This window comes from Vombatus ursinus, unplaced genomic scaffold (assembly GCF_900497805.2).
Source record: "Vombatus ursinus unplaced genomic scaffold, bare-nosed wombat genome assembly UNPS02014818.1, whole genome shotgun sequence".
In the NCBI taxonomy this organism is placed as follows: Eukaryota; Metazoa; Chordata; class Mammalia; order Diprotodontia; family Vombatidae; genus Vombatus; species Vombatus ursinus.
The window spans coordinates 1,664,930-1,680,360 of record NW_020954596.1 but is presented as its reverse complement, the minus strand read 5'-3'; the positions used below and the strand labels follow the sequence as shown (position 1 = coordinate 1,680,360).

General features: G+C 42.7%; 1 protein-coding gene and 1 long non-coding RNA gene across 2 annotated transcripts in view; one reads left to right on the top strand and one right to left on the bottom strand.

Moving 5' to 3' along the window:
* The first annotated feature begins 133 nt into the window (after positions 1 to 133).
* LOC114023684 lies at positions 134 to 4,109 on the top strand. The gene is made up of 4 exons (XR_003566822.1): positions 134 to 234; positions 469 to 523; positions 3,307 to 3,405; positions 4,020 to 4,109. It is a non-coding gene; the product is annotated as an uncharacterized LOC114023684 (long non-coding RNA).
* Positions 4,110 to 6,308: 2,199 nt separating this feature from the next.
* The window catches only part of LOC114023680 (rod cGMP-specific 3',5'-cyclic phosphodiesterase subunit beta-like), an 80,629-nt gene continuing 71,506 nt past the window's right edge, over positions 6,309 to 15,431 (bottom strand). Inside the window, exons 20-22 of the mRNA XM_027836447.1 lie at positions 11,989 to 12,072; positions 10,809 to 10,965; positions 6,309 to 6,370 (exon numbers count right to left, since the gene is read on the bottom strand). Coding sequence (XP_027692248.1) covers positions 6,309 to 6,370; positions 10,809 to 10,965; positions 11,989 to 12,072 — 303 coding nt within the window. The remainder of the gene's footprint in view (positions 6,371 to 10,808; positions 10,966 to 11,988; positions 12,073 to 15,431) is intronic.

The following is a 15,431-nucleotide window of genomic DNA, read 5'->3' as shown; positions in this document are numbered from 1 at the left end:
AAGGAGAGGCGCGTGCGTGCGGGCAAGCTCGTACTGGCGGCGCGCACGCTGCTCCGACTCCGCCCTCCTGCCCAGGCGCGCACGCTTGCTGCGTCCTCGTTAGCGTTTCTTCAACCACGCCCCTTCCGTCCTTTACCCCCCGCAGTCTCTGCCCGGCGGCTGCTCTTTCTGCTTCCGGGTCGAGGGTCAGCGAAAAAAATGGTGCCGCCCGTGAATGTCTCTCCGCTCATCAAGGTGATTCTCCACTTTGGCTTCACCCCAGGCCTCCGGGAGAAGGGAGGACAGGGAGGAGGAGAAGGAGGCTCGGGAAGGTCGGACGCAGCCCAGGGTTACCCCCCGCCCCCAACACACACCCTGGTCCCGGGTGTCCGGCCCCGCGCGGGGGGGAGGGATCGTGTATGAGGGCTCGTCCTTGTCCACGCGCGGCTCCCACTGACCCCCGTGTCTGTGTCCTTGTGTCTCCCGCAGGCGGGACGGTATTCGGCCCTGCTCTTGGGAATAGTCTACGGTTCGAAGCGCTATGGTGAGTGACCTCTGACCCCAGGGCGCCCCAAATCCCTGCCCCTCCCTATGGCTAGTGTCCCCCGACCCCCAGATGTAACCCCCAAAAAACCCTGCACCCATCGTCCTTGGTGACTGACCCCACATTCTGGATCCCAGGCCCCCCTCGAGGAACGAGGTCTAGCACCCCGAGCCTTCGGCCAGAGGAGGCCCGAACCCAGGGGGACGCGCCGGGCTCCCCGGCTAGCCCTGGCCGCCTTAGGCCGCCCGCATGGACAGAGGGTCTGGACTAGAGTCAGCAGGGGTCTGGCTAGTTGGTTTCTCCTGCTGTTTTATGGAAGCAGGGAAATGGGATCCAGAGAAGGAGAAAAGGAGCTTGTCAGCCCGAGGCCACACAAATCAGTGGCTGAGGGGGGATTTGAACCCAAGTCCTATACCTATACCACCAGGACACATATCTAACGTCTTTCTCCGGGCTTCAGTTTTCTTAATCTTAAAGATGAGAGCAAGAATCCCAGCCCCCAATACCTCATTCATAGGATTGGTTACATCACTTATTACATATCTTCAGTGGCTCCCTATTACCTGAGCAAAGGCCAGACTGCTTTGCCTTGAATGCCCCCCACAATCTGGGGTCACCTTCCCTTTTTTATGAATCCTGGATGGGAAATCAGCTTTGGAAACTGAAAGGCCTTATGCAGGTGGGAAGGCAGTTTGTTATTGTAGACAACTTTTCCTAGGAGGACCACTCTCAGGTTGACTTTAATGCCCAGGAGAGAATTTCAAGTAGGAGTTGTTCAGATTTCTAAGAGAGGGACAGCAGACAAGGAGAAACATATGTCTGGGTATAAAATTCCATATATTTTACTACAGCTGCTTATAAACTATTACAATCTCTGGTTTAATGGTTTTTCACAAAGCTGTGCCTTTTCTCCAGGCATTGCCCCTGATCTCACTTATCCTGACAGCCTCAGGGTAGGAAAAGGTGTGTAGGATGTAGGGGGATCATGTCAAGTATTTTTTTTTTCAATGTTAAAAAATTTGGGGGGAAGGCACAGAACATAATAGGTCATTTTGAACAGGCATTTCTATTTTTCACCTTTTGCATGATTAGGATTATATGATTACAGAATCTAGAGTCAGAAGGGCCTTGAGCAAGCCCTAGTCCAACCCATTCTTTTAAGATTGGGGAAGTAAAGGCCCCAAAATGTAATATGACTTGCCAAAGTAAGAGTCACAGTTGGACTCTTAATTCTTTCTTTTAATGATGTTTTTCCTGCATGATTAAAATCATTCACAGATTTGAAAACTTGCAGAGTGAATGATCAGTATTTGTTCTTAAGAATAAGATAAGGTAAGAGGCTAGCCCCACAGTAGAGGGTGCCAAACCAGGTAACCTGCAGGAGATGCTGATAGTCTTGGCTCATGGTCATCTGTATGTAGCCTCTAGAACTGTATTCTGTATCTGAAATCTGTATACACACACATGAAACAAAGCTGTGTGTACAAATATGTACACATGCATATGTATACGTATGTATATGTACATATGCTTGTTTTCCCCCCTTCTGCAGCAGGGATAGGTCTGCAGCCTATCCTGTATCTCTTCAAAGGCTCAAGAGGGTGAGCTTCTTGGGGTCTTGCAAGGCATTCCATTCCTTTGTTCCCAGGAGCTCGGCCAAAAGAACCATGATATGGGGAGAATCTGTATTTTCTAAGTGTATAGATTGTAAGAAATAGGGGTCTTTTAGAAGGCCTTTCAAAGCCTGGTACCAGTTTGCAGAGAAATAGCTCTGGCATGAGCATCAGTTAAACTATGACACGGAAGTGAGGATTATTCCTTCATGAGTTCATGGCTTTGGTTTATGTGTAAATGTGCAGCAACTAGTGTCAGGGGAACCTTAAAAGTGTTACTGCCAGAGCCAGGCTCTGACTAATAGGCCCCAAAACAATGGTATCTGAGCTAGTGAGTGTTCGATTCTGGATGTGTGGCATGGGAGTGTCATTGACAGGCCCCTGTGGAAATAGGATTAGTGCGTTCTCCACAGATAACCTGTGATTTTTGCCAGTAAAATGATTTTGTCCCCAGTCTGATCAGCTGCGCTTCTGCCAAAGACAAGCCAAGTTCAGAGGGTGAGTGGGAACGCTCTTGACTGGGTTCCTGCTCTTCCGTGCTTGTGACCCTGTAGGGTGTTAGATAAACTTTAAGGAGCTGACCAATGTATGTTGGGGTTTTTTTTCCCTCTGGAAAATAGAGGGAAAGATGAGTGCTTCTCATTAGTTTAAAAATTAGATATTTATGGGTTGGTTAAGACTATGACCTCGACATTATTTCGAATAGAATCCAAGTATTTAAATATTGGAAATGGTCTTGGAAGTCATTTAGCACAGCCCTCTTGCTCTGCTTGAAGGCGGGCTGAGAAGCTGTGACTTGGGGCCATGTTCACACGAAGTAAATAGGATTAGTAAAGATAATGGCTAGCATCTATTTAGCACTTTAAGGTTTACAAAACCTCTGCATTTAGTAACTTGCTTGTGTCTTACAACAACCCTATGAAGGCAGGTGCTGTTGTTATCCTAACTTTACAGATGAGGAAACCTATGTCTGAAAGGTTAACAGACTTGTTGGGGTCCCAGAGCAAGTGTCTCAAGGATTTGAACTCGGGTCTTTCTGACTTTAAGTCCCAACACTAACCCCCTGAACCAAGCAACAGAGCATGGATTTAGACTCTTAGGCCCCCTGAAGGCAGTATAACATTCTGTCTCATAAATAAGTTGGCTGGGGAATTTTTTTTCTTGAAACAGCTTATCTAAAGCCACGGGCAGAAAAAGAACGGAAGCTAGCGGCAGAGCAAAAAAAGAAGGAGGAAGAAATAAAGAAGGCTCAGCAGAAATTGGAAGAAGGTGCTGAAGCAACTACTATGGTTTTGTAATGGGGAGAATTCCCAACCTGACCTTGTATAAGGAGAATGGACTAGAGCTGCAGGCTAGGGGGTGGGGCTAGAGTGGGGGACTGGAGCTTTCTTCCTAGGGAGCAGGCAGAGTGGTGGCCACAGTGTTTGTCAGTGAAAGGGACCTTCTCTTCCCCTGGAGGGTCTGCAGCTGTTTCCATGGCTTGCTGCTTAGGGCCTTGGTGAGGGCTTTGCTCCCTGGACACTCATTGCCTGCTGTTTTTGCTTAGGGTTTGCCTGTAATGACCCTAATTTTCCTTTTTAGTTCAAAGGGTAATATTAAATTAATGAATCCTTAAAGGGTTTTACTAAAAGAGCATGGCCAGGGGTGTCAAGGAATTGTGGTATTTTCCACCATCCTTACTCTTCTAAATGAAATCAGAATACTTGGAAATGCTTCCTAAAGAAAGCAGTTGACAGAAAATAGATGAGCCCTGTTCCTGAATTTGATTTAAAACTAAGTGGAGAATAGGCAGCCTGATATATAAAGGATTTTTTTTATATTACATTATTGGTGTGGTTAGGTTTTATAAGATAATAACTTGTTCTTTTTCCCCTCCATTCCAGCCCGAGGTGACACCATATTGAAATAAAAGATTTGCTGTGTTTTCTTCTGCAAGAGTTGTGGTCTAATAAAGCTTTCTATGATGTATTCAATGTTGTGGATCTTTCTTGCTATCTCCAAATATAGATGAATTTAACATCATAAGTCCTGCTCCTCTCCCTGCCCCAGCTCCTGTGTCCCTGATGCCTGGTGTTCTGTCCGAAGGGGCCAGGGCATGGAGGACGGTGGGGGAGGAAGGTGAAGTTACCCTTGATGTCACCTCAGAGGTCAGCCAGTCTCCATCTTCTCCCCATAGTAACTGGTTAGGAATCTTTTATCCATGAACCTTTGAACCTGTTTTTATTCATAGCCTGTGATACCTGGTCATGTAGAGAATTCTTTGTCTGGCCCTCATTCTGTTCCATTGTAAGGCCTGCTGTCAAGCCTTATTTGGGATAGGATGTGGCAGCTCCCTGAATCCCATCCTTGTCCTCTGGACTGTTCCTGCCTCACACATCATTTTCACTTCTCTGGTGACATCTGATGCTATTCTGTTGGCAGATTTTTGGCTGTGCTTTCCCCAGGGCCTCATTATCCATGAGGAAGCACATGTGCTGGTTTTCTGCCCTGTCACAACCTTTTGCGGTATTCCTAGTATTTTACTTCTGCATTGCCCTGTCTGACCTTACTGTCCTTCACAAATCTGGAGTTTGTCTCATGTCCTTTCTCCAGACCAACCTGGGGCCCCACTGATCACTCTTCTCTGCAAAGTGCCTGTTTATTGGAGTAGTTGCTCATATTTGATACTGCTTTATGGTTACAAAGTGCTTTCATTAACTTCTCATTGGAGCCTCACAACAGCCCTGTGAGGTAGGTAATACAAGAAACATTCCCATTTTACAGATGAGAAAACAGGCCACGAGGTTGTTACTCAAGATCACAGAACTATGATAGAGCTCAGGGCTTCACGGTCCCAGGGCCCTCTCACCTCGGCCCAGCAGCTTCTTGTTTTTGACCCAAGATCTCTTACAAAGTTGTTCACAACTTGCCTCTTAAACATGCTAAACAAGTAGGTTGCAAACACGATTATGTAATTCCTTAAAGCTCTAGTTAAACTAACTGATGATGGTGTTCACCCACCACAAGAAGAAAATCTTTGGGGCACTTGTTACAAACTAAACCCTTGGTTGCTAAGGGGAAATTAGTACCCTTTCCCAAATGGGCACCCTTACCTCTCTAACCCTCCATCCACTTATTTGTTAGTGAGGAATAAGGTGCTCACTGAACTCACACCATTGTATTAGGGGAAGACCTCACTGTGTGATGGAGTGATGGGGAGAACATAGCTTTCTGACTCACCTCTCTTCCTTTCTTCCGTGGTTTATAAAGGCTACACATCTAAGCTATAAGGGGCCTGTGGCTGCTATAGTGGTGGAAAGTCATTTTTTAAAAGGAATTATCTAAATTGATTCAGGTGAGTTGTCAGCTGTCAAGATGTATGATCAGATGGGCTAGTTATCCAATGAAAACTGAGCTGAGCTGGTACCTGGAATGTTAAAAGACCTGCCTAGAGGAAGGTTTTCTAAGGGGTTGTTGGGAGCATATGGATGGGAATCCTATAGGATGAGAAAGCATGGATGGGCTGCAAATCATTGTTACAGAAGTTGATGAACTTAGGGATCTGTTGAAAAGGAATTAAGGCAGCTCTCAATTGGTGATGATAGTAAAAGTTTAGAGTCTATAAACTATATGGATTGTAGGATTGTCATGCAGAAAGCAGACCTCGGCGCCATTTCTGCTTTGGCCTTTCCTAATAGACCAGATGGGATAAGTATGTTTTGCAATGGACTCACAACTTAAAACACATATTAGGTTTCAGTGTTTTGGTTTCACTTGGAGGGCTTTGGATGTAAGTTTTGTGTAGAGCAGAAGATAAATTAGAATTCATCTGTGTGCGTGTGTGTGTGTGTGTGTGTGTGTGTGTGTGTGTGTAGCCAATCTATGCACATACACACAGCACCTATCCTTCTTGGGGGAGATAGTACCTACTAAAAACCAAACCTTTTTAAAATGTGCCAAATTGAACTTTTAGTTCTTGGCTTTACTGTAGTTTATAAAAATAACTGTAAAACCAGTACTTTTTTAAATGTTAAAAAAAATATTTGGGGGCAATTTTTCCTTTGGATTTCCAGAAACCTGTGCTTATCTTTGCAGACTGCAATAAGAAACCTCAGTTCTGCAGGAGCTTCAGCGAGGTGCCTGGGAGATAAGAAGACTCATGCCCAGCTTGGGACATCAGCAATGAAGGGCGTTTAGAGAATGCAGCAGGTGGAAGACTTTGGAGCGGGGCCTCCATTGCAAATCTCTGTACCAGCTGCAATAAAAAAGAGACAGAAAAAAAGGAAAGTTAAGGCAGAGATTTGCTGTTTTTTTCTCTATGGTCAGAGCTAGACTGATCAGGGCCCTTATTGGTCCTCAGAATAGAGGTCACTTTGCCACAGTCAGTAAAGGGCCAAGTACAGGATGGATGGTGAGCTCAAAGCTGATTAGCTCTGCTTGAGTTGTACTTAGCTTAATAAATTAGCCCTTCTAAATATAGGTATCACCTTATAGATCTTTACTTCATATTGTCCCAGTAGCCATGCTTCCAAAGATCCTTTACAAGTATGAGAAATTTCAAGACTAACTTAACAATTGCTGCCCCCAAATCCTCCCTTGAAAAACCCAACAAACTAATGCAAGTTCTGTTCTAAAGAACTCTAGATAATAATAATAATAATAATAATAGTTAGCATTTAGATAGCACTTTAAGATTTGCAAAGTCCTTTACAAATATCTCATTTTGTCCTCGCAACAACCCTGGAAGGTTAGGCCCATTTTACACTTGAGGAAACTGAGGTAGACAGGTTAAGTGACTTGCCCAGGGTCACACAGCTAGTAGGCGTTTGAGATTGAATTTGAACTCGGGTCTTCCTGACTCCAGGCCCAGCACTTGTACCACCTAGCTACTTATATTATTATGATTAAGTAGATTCTAGATTATGTTGTTAAAGCAAAATCCTGTTCCCATTGTGCAGGATGAAATAATTTTAAAGTGATTTGAAACCAGCAAAGGAAAGAAAAATGTCTGCACACATCACTGCCATTGCTTTCCCATTCCTAACCTTTGCATCTCTGAGGCTGCTGGTTTTGTTTGGGGAGTGGTTTGGGAGTTTAAAGGAGTTCTTTTTGTCTGACCCCGGTGATTGTTAAGGGCTGGGCTGAAGGGCAGCTGAGCAGGAACCCAGCTAACTGATAATAAGATAAATGTATTGTCAGGGATTCAATGACAAATCAGCTTGTTTGTTCTCCACCTCCTGGATTGTAAACAGCTTGCAATTCTATCATGTTCCTTATGAAGAGGCACTGCTATCTCTGCAGAACCCAGGATAGGGATGTAATAACTTGGTAGTCATTAGATCAATCAGCAAACTCTGGGTCTTTGAGCCTTCTGCCAGGACACAATTTTTTTTATATGAATTGTTTATCAGTTATGGTTGCTATTAGGAAGAAGGTTGTTACTCATGCTGTATTGATTACATGCTTGTCTGCATTCTACTGTGACTGTTCTATTAACATTTAATATATGTTAACTTGGGATAATTTAACTTGAAACGATGTTTAATTTTTTTGGCCACCAGGAACCTAGTGGTGGGTAAACAGTCCCAGTAAACAGAAGTGGGGAGTGATGGACGAGGTATTTTTTTTTTTACATTGTGATCGTGAGTATTTGTAGACTGTGTCTATTACCTGTTTAATGAGATGATTGTTAACTGAGTTACCTCTATAAACTAATACTAGTTGACAATTAATAATAACAATAATAAATAGCTAGCATTTATTTAGTGCTTTAAGGTTTACAAAGTAGAGGCAGCTAGGTGGTGCAGTGGACAGAGTGCCGGCCCTAAAGTCAGGAGGACCTGAGTTCAGATCTAGCCTCAGACCAAACACTTGACGCTTACTAGCTGTGTGACCCTGGGCAAGTCACTTAACCCCAATTACCTAAAAATTAAAAAAAAATTAAAATAAAAAAAAAGTTTGCAAAGTGTTTTACAAATATTATCTCGTGTTATCCTTAAAACAACTCTGGGAGATAGGTGCTATTATTATCCCCATTTTACAGATGAGGGATCAGAGGCAGGCAGAGGTTAAGTGACTTGCCCAAGGTCACCCAACTAGTAAGTTAGATTTGAACTCAGACCTTCCTGACTGTCCATCTCTCTATCCATTGTGCCCTCTAGCTGCATCTTGATCACAAATGGGCAGACTGATAAGGCCTGGCAGACAGCACAGGAAGGAGGAAGGTAAAGCAGTGTAAAAGCAGCACCCCCATACCCCCGCTTTTATTAGGAGCATAATGCTGGAGTGACCTAGTATAATGTACAGGCAATTTCCCCATTAGATTATAAGCTCCTTGAGAGCAGGGACTGCCTTTTTCCTCTTTTTGCATGCTCGGTGCTTAGCACAGCGCCTGGCACATAGTAGATGTTTAATGCATATTTACTGATTGAGTGAGTGTTCTACCGTAAGCTGGGAAAAGTCGTAGGGGGAGCCACAAGGCAGGCAGGGTGGCACACTAGGCCAGATGATTTTAGTCCTCGTCACTAGTGCATTAGTGCATTAGTGCATTGTGTCATTTCCACTCTCTGGGCCTTGATTTCCTCCCCAGAAAAATAAGGAACTGGGGGAGTCCATCTAGTCGGATCTCCAGAGTTCCCTTCAGCTCGATGTTCTGTGATTCTGTGTTTCTTCAGAGGAGTCAAGGAGTTTCCAGTGAGGATGAAAGAAATCTAAGAGAAAAACTAGGAAGGAAGAAACTCCAAGGAAACAAAGAGACATCAAAACTGTTTTTAAGAGACCCATTCACTAATAGGAGAATGTGATGCGAAGGAGGAGATGGAAGGCAGGGAAACGTGCAGAGACCCTTCCCACTGGAGGTCTCTCAAGACTCTGAAAAAGCCATTTTTCATGCTTCACAGAACAATGAGAAGGATTGCTAGCTGTTAACAAATGTGACTCCTTTTCCCCAAGCCCACTATTGATTCCAGGTAAAAGGGACACGTCTCAGTGACTCATTACACTCTGCTGAGGAGGAAGGGGGTGGTGGCAAAATGGTGGCAAATGAACCTGGCATAGCCAAGTGGGAAGAATGCTGTTTTTCTGTGGTTCTTATTTCTAGAATATGACAGAAAGCCTGTGGGGACTAATTAAGCTTGATGACAGCTACCCACTTCTGCTGATATTTGTGGGGATGAATGGCTTCACCAGAAGAAACTGGAAAAATCTTTTTAGATATTATGACATCCTGGGCAGAAAGCTGGAGGACATATTGCCAGCTCTTCTTCCAATTGAGAATCAGGACTTGGGAAGCAGTGGATAGAGTGCTGGGGCTGGAATCAGAAAGACCTGAATTCAAATCTAGCTGCAGGCACTTATTAGCTATGTGACCCTGGGAAATCACTTAACTGCTGTCCGCTTCAGTTTCCCCAAATGTAAAATGGGGATAATAATAGCACCTACCACCCAGGGTTGCTGTGAAGATCAAATGAGATAATATTTGTAAAACTCTTGACACGGTGCCTGGCATACAGTAGGAGCTTAATAAATGCTTATTCTCTTCTCTGTGGAAGACAAAGGAGAAGCTGAACATCTGGATACATATATATCTAAGAGAAAGAGTTATAAGTTTACCAAATGCATTCCTTGATACAACCTGGGAGGCAGGCATGTGTTTATTACCATCCCCATTTTACTAAAGAGAAAACAGGCCCTGAGAGATTAAGTAATTTACCAAGATCTCACAGCTTGGAATTAAATGGTTTAGCTGGGATTTGAACCTAGGTATCCCCCCCAACTACAAATTCAGTGTCTTTCTAGAGTCTAGTCTATAGTTCAACATATTGGAATATTGGACTTTGGGCCAGAAATGGAGAACTTCTAACGAGGGCAAGAAACTATATGCTTGTTTAAAGACTTCCCAATTTCATAGAGAGGGCTTTAAATCAAATATAGGAGGGGAAGGAGAAAAATGCATATAACATTGTTAAAGTGATATTATGGAGGACAAGAGTGATAGAGAAAGAGAAAATAAGAGTAGGGTAGGTGCAAGGTCATTCACAGTCAAAAGTGAACTAGGAGAAAGTTTGAAACCATTTCTATGGCCCCAGATGTCCATGTACAAAGTTTGAGTAATAAAGTGAGCTTGTGCCCTGAATGTAAAAAGGTAAATATGACCTTGGAGAGATTGCTGAGTCCAGGTGGAAGGACATTGCTAAGTAGGAGCACATGCAGAAGACATGCTAGGGAGGCAGAAGGACTGGAGACAATTCCGTCTATATAAAGCTCAGTTCCCAGCTCCCCTAGTATTTAGCCAATGGAAAATTTGAGTGACATTTGTTTTCAACACTCTAAAGGATTATCATATGGAAGAGAGATTAGACTTATTCAGGTTTATTCTGTGACTTTGGGAAACAGGACTAGGACCAATGGGTAGAAGTTATAGAGAAGTAGGTTTTGCCTCAATAAAAGGCAGGCTTTCTTCCTAAAAATTAAGGCATGAGCTGCCTTGTTAGGTAGTGAGCTTCCCATCACTGGTAGTGTCCAAGCAGAAGCTGAATAGCTGTCAAGGGTGTTCTAGGAAAGACTGCCTAGATGACCTAGGACTAGGCCCTTCTAATTCTGAGTATCTGCACTAAGAGTGCTGGGGTTCTCAATGAATTTTTGTCTTAGGGTGTAATGGTATTTATTGGTCAATTTCGGCTATAGTGCCATACCTTTCTTTGCTGCAATTTCCCCATCTTCTTTTTTCTTGTCTTCCTCCAAAGCCTTCACTTTAGCCTCATGCTCATCAGCCAGAGCTTTCCACTCCTTCCTGTTGTTCTGCAGCCTGTCAAACATGGGCTGGATTTCCCCATGGAAACGTGAAAACTCCTGAATGGAAGAGAGGATAAGAAAGAGAGGTCAACATTCATGGATTTCATCTGGAAAAAAAATGTTAGCCATCTTTTGAATCTGCATTCTAGCTGGTTTTTGTTAGTTTGTTTTGCTTTAAAACATAGCTCCTCAGGAAGTAAAAGGCCATAATTCAATTTTGACAATCCATGAAGAGGAAAATTCTTTTGCCTTCTTACTGTGGATCTGAAGCTCCCAGCACCAGAGAATCAATCATAGGCAACAAATGTCTCCTACAGTATGTGTGAGACTATGTCTTCTCCAAAGGCAAGGACCACATATTCTCCTTCTTTGTCTGCCTACAGTGTAGGGTAGAGGGGGTGGGGGAGGGAGGCTCACTTAAGGCTTGAAAGACCATTTGGTTCTTCGGAATTAATTAGGTCTTATTGGCCCAGATGATAATAATGGCCATTGCTTTAGAAAGGGCACAGGACTTCAGTAATTCTTTCCATCCCCTCTCATAATCCTATCCCTATCACCATGCTTTCTCTCTGTCTCATCCTCGTCAACCATGTTCATCTTCATCACACATTGTTTCACTCCCATCACTGTTCTCTTCCCCCTCACTGTCCTGCCCTTGCACTGACCTGTTCGCCTTCACTTTTCCTACTTATTGACCCATCCTCTTCAAAGTCACATCCCTCTGCAGTCCCCCTTTGCTATCCTATTCCCCCTTGCACCAGAGTCCTCTCACTGAGGACAAAAGAAAAAAGATTCAGTCGTATATGATGACAAAGCTTGAATAAAGAGGGCTGATTCTGAACTAGTTGTACCCTTCTCTCAGTAGACAGGTGGTCAACTATTGTTGCAGAATGAAGCATATATTGTCAGACACAGGCGATGTTTTGCTTAAAAGCATTTTTGTTCCAAGGGAGGGTTTTACGGGGTCGGGAAACCAGTTATCAGGAAGTAGAAGTGATATTAAAAAGAAAAAAAAATGTACTGACTTTTTAAAATATGGAGAGCAGCCTTCCCTCTGGGGAGACCCAATCGTGTGCTTACCTTGTATACAAACGTACACACAAAGTCAATGAACCCCACTTGCAGCTTAGGCAGCTCAGCAGCTTTGTTTCTGTCCATCATGGGCTTGGTGAGGAGAGAAAATAGAAGTTCAAGTGAGGACACAGGGTTAAAGGCACAGCCTTCATTATTCCCACAGTAGCACAGGCCTCCAAGAGAGTCCCAAGAGCCCTGACACTAAGCTTACTGAAGACACACGTTCCTGCTTCCCTGGAGCCTGTCTGAGCTAAAAATCAATGCTACTTTCTTACATTTACAGCTTTTAGTATCCAATGAAATAGAATTGTCTATTATTTTCAAATGTGTAAGAGAGGCGGTCCAGTCAATCAGAGGCATAAACTAGGTGTGAATAAGGCCTAGACGTTTCTACTGAATCAATCAGCCCTTCAAGGGCATTAGAGTAGGTGTGAGAAGTCCTTGAAAGTCATTGGACAAAATGGAGTAGAGGTATGTTGAGAGTGGCTGAAAAAACTCAGACTCCTGTGGGATTTTACATAAAATGGCAAACCAGTTGAAACTGGGCATTCAAGCATCTGACAGCAGAGCCCCTGGGAAGGAATCCCTTGGTGGAAAGGAGTGCACTTCTGTCTCCTTGTCTGCCCTTTGACGAGAGGATTTGTGACCTGGGAGGGACCTGGTAAAGATGGTCAGTGGAGTTGAAGCTTCTCATCAGTGACCTAGTAGGAGGCCTGGAACTGCAACTGAGTTTGCATCATGAGCCAAGGATAAATTAGAAATGCTGAGGCAAGGCAGCTTCAGGTCTCTCAAAAGAACCAACAGAAGCTACACCATGCCTAAGGGGAACATCTTGAACACTCCTTCAAAAGTGTTTCCAGGAGGGGTGAGTTATTCCTTTGCTATATGTGCTTTCTGAGCTTGAGCCCACTTTCCTCTGGACTCCATATGTACTTGTGGGAGAATGGATCATAAGAGTTTTGTGCCAATTTACTATATGGCCTTAGTAAATACCCCTTTCTAAAAGCTAATTAAGCCTGTATGAGTAATTAAATATTGCCTAAGAATCAATAGGAGAAGCACATCATGGTGTGGGGGGGCTCATGAGCTATAGAATTAGGAAACACCCCCTCCCTCAAGCCTTCAAGATTACCCCTAGAGCCCTGAGGGAGGAAGTAGCAGTCACTTTCTGGGAACCGAATTTGCTAGTTTGAGTGTGTGTGTGTGTGTGTGTGTGTGTGTGTGTAGGAGTGTGTTTGGGAGAGTAGCTTCAGAACATATGCTACAAATGTGCCTATGAGGGGCGGGGGGGGGGGGAAGGACTGGTTGAACATTAAACTCTAAACCAGTGGTCTCCAAAGTGGGGGTTGTGTCATGACTTTATGAAGCAACCAGTCAGAATGTGGTCTGACAAGTCTCATCCCAGCCTCTCTCCAATTCTATTCAGACTTTTCTCCAAGTTTACCAAGATTACCTTATCTTCATCCACTACTCAATCTATTCCCATGGCTGGCCTCCAGGGGTGTGGCTACATAAGTTCCCAATCTTTCCCTTTAGGGTGGTTTTTAACCTAAACCAGGCTCTTGAACTAGCAGATGCATAGCCAAATCTTCCTCTTGTAGGCACCTATGATGGACTTTTCTATGGATCAGTGGCTGAGGAGTAAGAGGCCTTTTCTCACTTTTAGTGGGATGGAGTGAGACAAACTGAATGAGCAGACGTGGATGGGTTGTGATCTGTATTGAAGAACTCATTACATTATCCTTCCCCTCAACCTACCCTTCTTCTAAATGCCCCTATTTATTTCCAGGTCACCATTATTTTTCCTTTCTTCCTTCCTTCCTTCCTTCCTTCCTTCCTTCCTTCCTTCCTATCTCATTATCCTAGTTCTCAACCTCTTTGTTCATCTTGATTTCTTGCTAACTGAAACTGCTCTCTTCAGAGTTATCAACAACCTCTTAATTGCCAAATCTGATGAACTTTTCTCTAGCCTCATCCTTCTCTACAGCATTTGGCACTGCAGATCCCTCTGGATACTTAATTCTCTTCTCTCTAGCTATGATAAGACATCTCATACTGGAACATTTTTAAAACTTAGAATTGTTCAAACCTGTTTAAAAATCTTCCAAATAAAGAGTTTCATTGAATTCTCAACCCATTTGTTAAAAATAAAAAAGACAACACTTTCCAATTAGTTCACAAGAAAACTGAATGACTTCAGAGAAGATGGAAATTTACCTTCTCTCCAAATTTCAACAAAAATCTTTCAAAATTGGTGGATAGAACTGAAAAATGATCATGATGGTTTACTAAGTGCAGCCAACAATGTACTTCTTCCATTGAGAGACATGTATCTTTGTGAGAAGCTCTTTTCAGCTATGACAGGCATTAAAATGAAAATAAACTGCACTTAAAATCAGACCCTCAAATGTCTATGTCACCATTATTAAATCAAGATTTTCAAAAGTAATAAAGCATATTCAATCACATTGCTCTCACTAAAAATATTATTGATGTTTTTACTGAAAAAAGGGGTTGTACCATTAATAAAATATTTTATTCATCTATATATCATACTTTAAAAATTTTATTTTGTGTAAGTTTTATAATACATATAATTATCTGTATAGGAGTATATTGTATAATTTGTAAATAATAAATATACATATTTGGGTACATTATCAACTTTTTTTCTGATAGAAGCATAGAATCAAAAAAGTTTGGTAATTACTGCTCTAAATTATTCACATCCTTTGCCTTTCCTATTGAGCTCTTGTCATTTAATATGGATGTGTTTACAATGTTATAATCAGCATGCATAAGTTGTCCTAGATATAGACTACTGCATATATGAACTGTTTCCAAGTCTAAAATGTCATGATTAATTTCTTTCAATGAATTAATTTCAATTAATTTCTTGTGGGATAGTTCCTCTCACTGTTATCTGCCTTCTGAAAGATGAAAGTGAAATAAGAATTTATTTGCTGCTATGCAGAAATATGAAAAGTTGGAAGTCTCTATCACTACCATCGCTTACTTGTGAGCAAATTTTGATCTGTATAGGGAAAGCATCATCTATTTTCTCCATAGAGTAAAGAAATCTATAATATACCATACTATAACTTCTGTTTCTCTCCTTTCATCCTCACCCGAATGTTCTCCATCATGGTTCTCCTTCCCATAAGGCCATAGATTTGCATGCTATGATTTATATGCCTTGTTAACTCATTTCCCTCCTGGGGAATTTTCTTTCATTGCAGTAGTAAAGGAGTTAACTAGATAAGGATACCTAAGCTTGGGTCCAAGGATTTAAAGTCTAATGATATGCTCAGTAGTTTAAAGGAAACTTAGGAATGTTCTCCTTTACTCATCCTGTCACTTAGCCCTGGTCTGAGGGAATGCCTCAATATTCCAGAGATTATTAATTATGTGAGATTTTGGCATACCATCCTGGTAAAGGGACAGTGACT